Below are 11282 nucleotides of genomic sequence, written 5' to 3'. Positions count from 1 at the left end.
CAGGCCCCTTAATAGCTTTCTTCCCCATTCTCCACCCCTCCACCTAATGCACCCCATTTCTGCCACATCTCTTGGATGCTCCTGCTGCCCGGCCCCCTCACAGGCCGGGGAGACAGAAAGCAGGCCAGCAGAGACAAGGGGTGCTGGTGAGGCTCCAAGGAGAGGGCACGTGTGGAAGAGTTCTCCTTTTGTGAAAATAGGAAGTTTATTTTGGCACTTATTCTGAAGTACACATGGTCATGGTAGAAAACCTGGCAAGTACAGAGCAATATAAAGAAGCAATAAAGGTCACTCGTAATTCCTCTGCCCCCATAGCCCACGTTGACACCTAGGAGGTATCCCCCCTCAGCGACTATTACCTCCCTGGCTGGTGTGCGGGCAGGATACCTAGGTGGGTAGAACAGTGGACCAAGGGCAATAAAGGGCATTCCGTGTTCCAGGTTAAACATCTCCTTTATTCAGATCTGGTGACCAGAGGCCCCAGCAGCCTGTTTTGCAGGAGAGTTTGCATCTGAGTGTCTCCCTGCCTCACCCTCCCAAGAACGGTCTCCTGCAGATCAGAACTCGTCCTTTATGTCGAAATGGGGCTGGTCTTCAGGCTTGAAGTCCAGGTTGGGGCTGCCGTCCTCGTTGAGGATTCTTCGGGCTGTGTAGCCAACGATGGGATATTTGGCTTTGTACACTTTGGTGAAGACATCATCCAGGGATTCCAGTTCCTCGGATGTGAGGCCCGTCTGGGGAGAAAAGCCCAAGAAATACAGGGGTAGGAATGAGTGACTCGTGCCTGCCACCGGCTTCTCGCCAGCCCCTACCCCAACTTTACTCACCCCACGCCCCCCAATGCGAGGGAAAAAGTGTTTCAGAAAACAAATCGTGGACAATTTTTTCGAGACAGCCCTGTGTGTGCGTGTGTGTTGCGGAGGTTACGTGTGGGGGGTGCAATGGCTGCACCGTGTTTGTGGTCTGACTGATGTAGGAATTGGACTCCAGAGAACCCCCAGCCCGGTTGGCGTCGGGGGGCGCTCTGCGGTCTGCAACCACCTCCTCCTGCGTGATTAAGCCCCCTGCCCTCTACACTCCTCCCCTTACAGATTTACACATCCTTCCCCCTCTCTGTAGTTTCTTGATTTGTTTCTGTAACGTTGCAGCTTAAAAGTGTGACTCACCTAAGCACAACGGGGGGGTGAATGCCAGCCTTTCTGTTGGGATTACTTAGACCCCGAAATGGTTTTTGTTAATGCTATTTTCTCCTTCACAGAAATATGAGCACGGCGGAGACTCTGCTCTCCCACCCTGTTCCTCCCCTGAGCTACCGGTAGTGGCCTGGAAAGCGGGTCTCAGAGACTAACAGCAAAGCTATCACAGGCTTGGGGGTGGCAGGTGCAGACTGTCAGGGGGATGGGGCAGCCAGGGCAGGCTGGAGCCAAACTCTGAAGATCAACTGAGTTTGATCTCAAGTTCACAAGAGTTCACACTTGACTCTGTAGGCAGTGGGGAGCCCGGAAGGTTTTGAGCAGGAGGGGCACAGGCAGATATCTACTTTAAGAAAACAACTGGCTACCTCTGGAACAGTAAACAGACTAGTTAGGAAGCTTTGCTACTGCCCAGAGGTGGGGCGTGGGGAAGAAAAAAGGCCATGGCCAAGGAGGTGGGACACTGTGACAGAGGCTTATTATCTGGCTCACAGTGTCGTGGGTGAGGTCTGCAGGATCCAGGGACATCTTGGCCACCCCTCTGGTGGAGTCCTTCCCGGTCAAGGCGTTGTAGGGGGCTCCTCGTCCGTAAAACTCTGTAGTGGGGAGGAAGGAAGAAGATGTGAGCGCATGTGCACAGAGCAGCCAGGAGCCTGTACACGGCACGGGGCGGGGCTTCTGAGACCCCACCCCACCCCACCCAATCCTGCAAAGGCTCGGCTGAGGAGAGGGACATCAGTGAGGATGGGAAGTCCAATAAGCCGCCCCTAGCCTTCCCACTGGATTCCGCTAATTCAGAATATGGAATAAGTCACACATGCTGGGCTGAGAGGTGATTTTTTTTTTTTAAATACAGAATGAAAATAATCCCTTAAAAATATTTAAAATGTAAACAAGAGGGACTTCCTACTGGTGGTGCAGGAGGTAAGACTCCACGCTCCCAATGCAGGGGGCCCAGGTTCCATCCCTGGTCAGGGAACTAGATCCCACATGCATGCTGCAACTAAGAGTTCACATGCCGCAGGCGAGCCACAACTAAGGAGCCCGCCTGCCGCAACGAAGACCCAGTGCAACCAAATAAATAAATATTTTTAAAAAATGTAAACAAGAAAAGTGTTCTGTCTTCCTAAATGTTCATGGAAGCCAAGTCTACTTCCATACATCTTTTGTTTGGTATCAAATAAACAACGAACCATTACAAGACTACTTCCACGATATCAGTTGTAGTTTCCATTACGGAAAACATGAGACGGCACTAAAACGTTCTATAATGTTCTATGATCACGACTCTTTGCTAAGTAATACTTTTCCTCTCACTGCTTTATCTAGGGTAAATCATCCAGTTTGACTTTGATTCAATAGGCAACAGGCAGCCATGGAAGGCTTTTGAGCAGAGCATGACATCATTAGAAAAATACTGTTGAAGTACCTCACTGACAAAGATTGTGAACTCATTCTGGCGGGGAGAAGGACCTGCCCAGCATTCCCTCCCTTCCCTCACACCTCCAGCACCCACTCAGGCTGCCACGCTCCCCAGAGGTAAGGATTCATAAAGCCAAGCCACTTACCCTTTCCAGAAGTGATATCGAACACCACCCCTTTGACTGCCATGTAGATGGGCTGATCTTCCTAGGAAGCAGGAGAGAAACTGTGAGGAGACAAAGAGCCCAGCTCCGCCAGTTCAAGTGAGTAAAATCTCTTCCCATCACAGCCGGTGCAGAGGGTGGCGGGTGAGGTTACAAGCCGGTCCTCAGGGAGCTCGCCCCACCTGCGTAATGTCATGCCCACTCACAAAAACCTGGAAAAGTCACGAAGCATCATGACAAGCCTATGGCAATACCTTTCCCAGGAACTGAAGCAGCTCCGTACAGATAAAAACTCAAAAGAGTATTAAATGAATTACCTAAATCAGTCCATGGGACTTCCCCGGCGGTCCAGTGATTAAGACTCCACGCTCCCAATGCAGGGGGCGTGGGTTCGATCCCTGTCTGGGGAACTAAGATCCCGCATGCCGCATGGCATGGCCAGGAAGAAAAAAAAATTAAATCAATCCAAATTTCATCTTCATCAATGTACATACATGGAGGTAATCAGTGTAAATGATTTATTTTATATCAATATTTTGCTTCCTACAGGTAATATTAGCTCATACAAACATTTTCATGTATTGAAATAACCAAAACAGCTGTCACTTAAACAGTTCTATTTTATTTTAGTGATACTGTGTACCTGTTTGTGTAGCTATTCTATTTTGGATCATTTCCAATTCCTGAGAACTATAAATGGCTGCATTACGAATATCTTTCTACAAGGTACTTTCTAATTTGTTGAGTTATCTCCTTGAGGCCTATTTCAATGTATTGCATATAAGTAGATGAACAACAAAATCACGTTTTATATTTTACCAGTTTGTCCTTCAAAAAGCCATTTAGGGTGCTAGAAATATACAAGCAATACTGTTTCCTTGCGGTTCCTTGGCTTTTACACTTTATTTTTTCCTATATCCCTGGGTATACAAAAGGAAAGATAGAAAAAAATGTAATTCCCAAGCGACAGATAAGGACTCTGGAGGAATTTTAAGTTAAAATCAGAAGGGGCCTTGAAGATAATCTATCTAACACCTTCGTTTTACAAATGCACCTTCATCATCCAGGCCTGAGGAGATTATGAGACCTACCCAGAGTCACAGAGCAAATCAGAGGGAAAGCAGTTTCTGGAATCTGGAGCCCAGGAATCCAAGGCTCAGTCCCCTCTCTGGCCTGCCCCACCAGAGGGCACACAGCACGAGGACAGTGCACTTGCCTGGGACCAAGAGAGGGTGGGTGGGTGTCCTGGGAAATTCATTCAAAAGACCCAGGGCCACGAAGAAAGACACAGGGAGTGAGTGGGTCGGAGGTACCCAAATGTTAGGGAACCAGGGGAGTCACCCGCATCAGTGAGGCAGGGCCTTTATCTTTCCTCTGGGTTTTGGGCTTGCTTGGCCATCTGGCCTTCCTCCCTACCTGTGGCCAAGCAGGGCCAAGAGAGAGTGCCACGTGAGCTACCATGACAAAGGGATACCAGAGCAGTGCGGCAGAGGAAGGAGGGCCTCTTCCACACCTGGAAGAGCCCTGGAGCCTGGGTGGAGGCAGGAAGGCGGGAACTCCTGGGCCTCCAGCACCCTCAGACCCTGCAACAGAGGCTGGGGACAGAGCAGAAGTTCCTCACCGGTGACTCTTCTTAAAAAAGAGAGAAACTACTACAGACGTTTTCTTCTGCAGAAATACCTGGGCCCTCCAGTGGTCTAAGGCCATGTTTTTCTAACTGCAATTGGCATTGGTAATATTAGTGGGTTATGCAATCAATTTAGTGATTTATCAACAGGCTTAAAAAAAATGAAATAGGAAAAACAAAGTTCAAAATAGAGCAGAAACTAGAAAACATTAGAGTGCTTCACACATAGTAAGAATGACAATAGTTTCATGGCACTTTTGTTTCAGTTGTGTGTGTGTGTACACCAGGGTAGGATGCAAAATACATTTCTTAACACAGCCAAAACGTCTGCAAGCCGTCATTTTATTGTATAATTAGAGAGGGTGGTTTCACCTCTTTACTCACCTGCCTCTATCCAACAGCCTTCACTGTCTGTATATTCTTTATTGTCTGTCCAGAATGATTCTTTCAGAAGAAGTACAAGTCCTACTCTTCACTATTTTTTTTTTTTTTTTTTTTTGCCGTACGCGGGCCTCTCACTGTTGTGGCCTCTCCCGTTGCAGAGCACAGGCTCCGGACGCGCAGGCTCAGCGGCCATGGCTCACGGGCCCAGCCGCTCCGCGGCATGTGGGATCTTCCCGGACCGGGGCACGACCTCGTGTCCCCTGCATCGGCAGGCAGACTCTCAACCACTGCGCCACCAGGGAAGCCCTACTCTTCACTATTAAGTTTTAGAAAAGCAGAAAACAAATGTCACCCCATCCCCCCTTAGTACAGATTCCAGGGAGAGCTGGTGAGTGAGCACAGACAAATTCCATTTACAAAGAATAACCCTAAAGCCTAGAGGGGCCTTGGGTAAGCTCAGGGTCCAGGGTTGCCCTAAATAAACTCAGAAGGTAAACAACATTTCTGGTCATGCTTGCCCTCTGATACCTTCTTCTTAGCTGAACCAGTATACCCCCGAAAAGGTCACTGCCTGGAGTGATGGAAAGGGAGGCTCTTGGTGGTTCATTTCGTTTGTACAAACTGGAGAAAGCACAGCCTGGTCCACCTCTTTTACTCACTAGCTGTTTAACCTTGGGCAAGTTACTCAACCGCCCTATGGCTCCTTCCTCACCTGAAAAATGAGATGATGATAATAGCTCCTTCCTCACGGGTCATCATTAAATGATTTAATGCTTTAAAGTGGTTAGGACGGTGCTTGGCAGAGTTGGCTCTATATTAAGTGTTTGTTAAATACAGACATCTGGTCCCAGGCCCGGAAGTCATGCTGGGGGTATGGGGGCAGGCGGCCCTCCCCTCCCTGCATTTGGTATCCTACGGTGCAAGTAAGGCAGAAAACATATTTTCTGAGGATAGCAAAAGTCAGTTTTGCCCTTGGAGGGTGGAGGATTACATTTGCTCGGGACCAAAGAGAACCCTCAAAGTCACCCCAGCCGCCCTGCCCCAAAGCTAACTGCTTCATGACATCTGCTTTCCCTAATAAACCAATCCTCCCCCGCCTTTTTCCTCCATCGCTGAGGCAGGGGAAAATAACATTCACGTGCCATTGACTCGTCTCCGTTGGGGAAAATTCTGCAGATTCCAGCGTCTGACATACAGGTTAGAATGCCAGCAGCAAAGAAGGGATATATACACCTCTCCCCGCCAGTCCTGCCACACATTTATTTCCCGAGGAAGAACGATGACCAAACTCATGAATGGCTTGTGATTTATGCTGTTTTTCTATTCTAAAAGCTCGATGTGAGGGTAAGTCATACAAGAATATTATTTTGATCATGTTGCCTGGGCTGGGCCCTCAGCCACTCATGCTGGTTACTAGAGGCTTATAATTCAGGACAATTAATATATTTCAGGTGTGATCAAAGGGAGGGCAGAGAAATTCATATTTACTGAGATTCTACTGTGCTAGGTTCTCTCCATATGTTATACATGTCTACTTATACTAACGTATGTCACTTAGGTCAATTTTTACAATGACCTTCTCAAAAAGGTATTACTATACCTGTTTTGTAGATGGAGAAACTGAGCCTTAGAGTTTAAATAACTTGCCAACAGTTTCTCTGCTGGTAAATAAATAGCCAGAAGTCAGACTCACACCTGTTTGATTCTAAAGCCCTTCCCGCGACATTCATCCTTGTCGAAAACTTGAACGCCAATCTTTGACCTATATAATTTGTAAACAGTGAAGCCCTGCTAAAAGAACAGTTGATGTGACATGGCGAAAGCTGCCAATGAAAGCATGTGATCAATATCTCTAGTTATAAGGGCAGCTGAAGAAATCAGGGTCCACAGGAAGGCCCTCTGGACACATGTGACCTTTCTCCACCTACGTTCATTTTTGTTCAACATGCTTACTCTGTGATCTATGTGTTATCTACAGGAAAGGTCCCTAAAATGACCTCCTCTTTGCAAGCCTTACTAGGATTACTGGGAGAATGGGCTTTGAAGAGGCACCAGGGAGGCCGGATTTCAGCAGGTATTCCAAGAGGACTAATTCATGCTGGAAGCACACGTGTAGCTCTCTTCACACTCCCACGTGGGAATGATTCAGGGAGCCACACTGTGGATCACTCTGACAACCTAAACTGCCCCAAAGGGATAAAGTAGCACAGGGCCTTGTGCAGTAGATCCAGAACACCGTAGGTTCGGTGAAAGACACCAGCAGCCGGGACCCCTGTCTTTCGTGATTTCCAATCTGAAGCGTCCACTGAAGATACTAGGCAGCTTCCTGTCGGGGTGCGCGAGCTCTCACCACAAACCAGGGAGCAGAATGTGGAACAGGTGGGTCTGCCTTGGCTCTCGTCCAAAAGGATTATAACAGAAATGAGAATTCATAGCTAGTTGTTTCAGAACGACTTGTTATACAAGGTCCACAATCCCATAGCAGAAACCCTTGGGGGTCAGATGTGTTTTAGAATTCAGAGTTTGTCAGATTTTAGAAAGGTGTTATGGGGCACATGCCAGAACACCTACCGGGGTCTGAGGCAGCACCCCATCGTCATCTGTATCAGTATTTCCACAGTAAAGCATAAACATGGATATTCACACTAAGTAGGATAAATAAAGACTATAAATAGACTCATGTAGCTCCAACAAGGTTCCATCACCAAAGGAGTTCAGATCAGGCAGGGTTTTGCTGTCAAATGACGTAAAAAAGAAAAAACCTTCTGGGACTTCCCTGGCGGTTCAGTGATTAAGAATCTGTGCTCCCAATGCAGGGGGCACGGGTTCGATCCCTTGTTGGGGAACTAAGAACCGGCCTGATGCACAGCGGCGTGGCCAAAACCAAAAAACCTTCTGCTTTTCAGAGCTTATCTGATTTCTGAATTGCATAAGAGGATTTTGGGCCTGTTATAGTGCCTCTTGTTTGTATCTTTAACAATAAGCTAATAAAAATAATAGCAGCTAAGATTGATTAAGACTTACTATGCTAGGACTACACTAGGCCTACCACGCTGTGCACTTTGCATATCGCCATCTCATTTAATCCTCACAAAACCCCTATGTAGAGTAGGAACGCTCATCCTGTAGCCATTATCACAGTCAGTTTTATGTGTCAATTTGGATAGGCGACAGTATCCAGTTATTCAGCACTTATCTAGGTATTGCTGTGGAGGTATTTTGTGGATGTGATTAATATCTACAATCAGTTGACTTTGTGTAAAGGAGATTATCCTGGATAATCTAGGTGAGCCATCAGTTGAAAGGCCTTAAGAACAGAATTCAGGTTTCCCCGAGGAAGAAGAAATTCCACCTGTGGGCTGCAGCATTGCTCCTGCCAAGGGTTTCCGGCCTGCCCTTCCTGACAGCCTGCCCTATGCATTTCAGACTTACCTAGCCAGCCTGCATGATCACATGAACCAATTCTTGCAATTAAAAACATACCCATATATATATTTTTTTCACTGGTTCTGTTTCTGGTGGAACCCTGACTGATAACAAGTACCACAGATGAAAATAGAAAATTGAGACTCCAAGAGGTTTAGCTATTTGCCCAAAGGGACTCAAACCCAGATATGATTCAAAGGCATAACGCTCTAACTATACTATTTGTATAATGTATTATACAAACGGTAACACTTCTGAGAGTGAAAGGTGGTGCTATTAATAATTATCCCAGGGCTTCCCTGGTGGCGCAGTGGTTGAGAGTCTGCCTGCCGATGCAGGGGACACAGGTTCGTGCCCCGGTCCGGGAAGATCCCACATGCCGCGGAGCGGCTGGGCCCGTGAGCCATGGCCACTGAGCCTGCGCGTCCGGAGCCTGTGCTCCGCAACGGGAGAGGCCACAACAGTGAAAGGCCCGCGTACCGCAAAAAATAATAATAATGATAATTATCCCAGGACAATAGGCATAAACCAGAACCATCTAGGGCAAACCTCAGCAGAGGGCAGCTCTAACCAGCTGCGCTCAACTGCCTCTCTCCTCTCTTACTCTCTCTGCCTGCAGACATCCTCTGGGCGCCACACCCCAAACAATTCTTTCCTTAACCCGCTTCCATCTCAAGCCTCCCTCTCTCCTTCTGGCAGTTGAGTATCAATCAATAATATCAGCATAAAAAAGCCAAGGGTCTTTTCTCAGCCCTCATCCTGAACCCTGGGCATGGTTGCTGCATGCAGTCTCCACTAGGAATTCTCTCTTCCCTTGGACTCTGTGCTGGGGGTCCCCAAGATTACCCCCCCATTTGGAGATTCACGAGGACTCATGGAACTTAGCATATAATTGTACTCAGAGCTATGTTTTATTACAGTGATGTAGTAAGGGTCATAGGGGAAAGGACACAGGTAGAGTCTAGAGGAATCTATCTACCCGTGGACTTCCTTACACTGTCTGCCTCCTATGAGGGGCCACACAGAGCACATTCTTTCCCTGGCAACAAAATGCAGCAACACGTGTGCAATGTTTTTGCCCAGGGAAGCCCATGAGAGACTCAGAGCCCAACGTTTTAACTGGGGACCGGCCATGCAGGCCCTCTCTGCCTAGCAGTGTTCAACATGAATGCACAGTTTCTACGAAGAGCCCAGACTGAGCCACCTTTATCTGTCAGGGAAATGCAGAACACCCTGGAAATCCAGACATCAGCCAAGGCCTTTCTAAGGACTGCGGGCCTGTTATGTTAACTCTTTTCTGCACAGGTTCCCTAACCCAGTACCATCTGGTTCCCTGCTGCTCCAAAAGATGGTGTCCCTTAACATCCAGTCACATACCTGTCTCCCTCCTTCTGTGTTCTCAATGACTCAGGCTTCTAACCAACCTCTCTTTACAGTGATGCCCAAACTAGTACCACTGCCTAAGGGCCAGGTTTCTAAATCCCCCTGGAGAAACTAGTCCAGCTAAGGCTACTTAACTTGGGGGTTAGGGAGCCCACACCAGAGTGTTTTAACAAGAGAATTATTAGGTTCCTTCCTTGTTCTACCACTAACTGGTGGCATGCCTCAGTTTCCTCACCTGTAAAAGCATGAAGTTGATTCCTATCAACTCTGAAACGCTGTAATTCCCTGATTTCCCCACCAAACTGTTCCCCCCACCTCCTGATCCAATATCAGCTCCATGGCCCTTCCCATGTGCAGCATCCTGTTCCCACCCTCCAGGGCCATCACACTGGGCCCCAACAACCCGAATGGTCAGATGGCTGTGAGGAATATCCTAGACACGTGCAGACTGCTGACCGATGTGGACTGAAGCGGATGCGTCTGGGGCTGGGGGTCGTCTTTGTCTCTAACCTCCGATCTCCCCCCCTGCCCTCTCCCCCAGCTCTGGCTCAGCCTTAAGAGCACAGCCATTAAGAGCCAGTGTGAGGAGTCAGCTGCAGAGGGGCACGGTGAATGAGGAAGGCAAAGCGCAGGGAAAGTTTGGCTCAACCATGGACCTGCCCCCATTCCCGCCTAACCCGGGGAGCAGGCAGAAGTGTGTGCCCGCAGTTGACGCTTACACTGAAAACAAAAAAGTTCTGAGGTTCGTGTACAGACCGCCAGCCAAAAGGCGTCTCTAGGAAACAGCTCTCGGGAAGAGAGGGCGAAGCGCGGGGTGGGGGTGCTCCGGCTGGGGAAGGCGGAAGCAGGGAGCCCCGAGTGCTGGGGACTCCCCCCTTGTCCCCAGGCGGCGATCCAGGCCTGGAGAGAGGAGCCCGGCAGGCTTCGCGCCCAGCTCGGAGCCGGGGCTCCGGGAGGGGGCGCCCGCCGAGGCCCGCGCCTCTCCCCGAGGCCTCCCCTCGGCGCCGCGGCTTCCTGGGATCCCCGCCTCCCTCTCCGCGAGGGCGGACTCGGCCCGGTCCCTGGGCCGGCGCTTCCCCGCTCACCTCCTCCCCGCCGTAGCGGGCCAGCTCCTCCTCCGTGAAGAGCCGCACCGGAGGACCCCGCTCGGCAGGGCGCGGCGCCTGCCCGGCCCCGGCTGCGAGGAGCCCCGCGGCCAGCGCCAGGACCAGGGCCAGCGCGGCCAACCACCGCAGCCGCCGCCCGGGCGCGGGGCCTGTCATGGTGAACCCACCGAATCGGGCCTGGGGCGGCCTGGGCGGCGGGGCCCGCGCGCGCGCGCGCCCCGCGGCCCTGGAACCCCACCCCGCGCGCGCCCGCCCGGCGCCCGGAGGCCCCGGAGCCGGGAGCCAGGAGCCGGACTCCGCGCCTTCCACGCGCTGCGGGGCGTGCTCGGCCGCTGGGACGCCGAAGCCGGAAACTTGGAGCTAGGATTCTGGGGGCTCCCGACTCCAGGCTGCGCACTGAAAGTTGGGCCAAACAGTGGCGTCTGTTACAGCAGTTCCTTGATTAGGTACAGAGTTGACACAGCCAACATTCCAGCACCTAGGAAGAGAGATTTACAACCTAGGACCCCAACTTTATTAATTCACTTTTACTTTTGGCTGATTTTTTTTCTTCCCAGTTGTGTTTAAATTTCGAGTC

The 11282-nt window shown here is 50.0% G+C and overlaps 1 protein-coding gene across 1 annotated transcript; it reads right to left on the bottom strand.

The window, feature by feature from the left end:
- Positions 1 to 434: 434 nt before the first annotated feature.
- On the bottom strand, positions 435 to 10960 carry NENF (neudesin neurotrophic factor). The gene is made up of 4 exons (XM_022593430.3): positions 10685 to 10960; positions 2762 to 2822; positions 1686 to 1789; positions 435 to 734 (listed from the first exon to the last, which is right to left on the bottom strand). Exons 1-4 carry the CDS (start codon positions 10859 to 10861, stop codon positions 558 to 560), a joined length of 519 nt encoding a protein of 172 aa, XP_022449138.1. The 5' UTR covers positions 10862 to 10960; the 3' UTR covers positions 435 to 557.
- Between the last annotated feature and the right edge of the window lie 322 nt (positions 10961 to 11282).

Source organism: Delphinapterus leucas, chromosome 1 (genome assembly GCF_059928025.1).
Source record: "Delphinapterus leucas isolate spDelLeu-1000000601 "Yukka" chromosome 1, BTC_Dleu_Yukka2, whole genome shotgun sequence".
Lineage (NCBI taxonomy): Eukaryota > Metazoa > Chordata > Mammalia > Artiodactyla > Monodontidae > Delphinapterus > Delphinapterus leucas.
The sequence above is the reverse complement of the archived record's forward strand: the minus strand, read 5'-3'. Positions and strand labels throughout refer to the sequence as shown.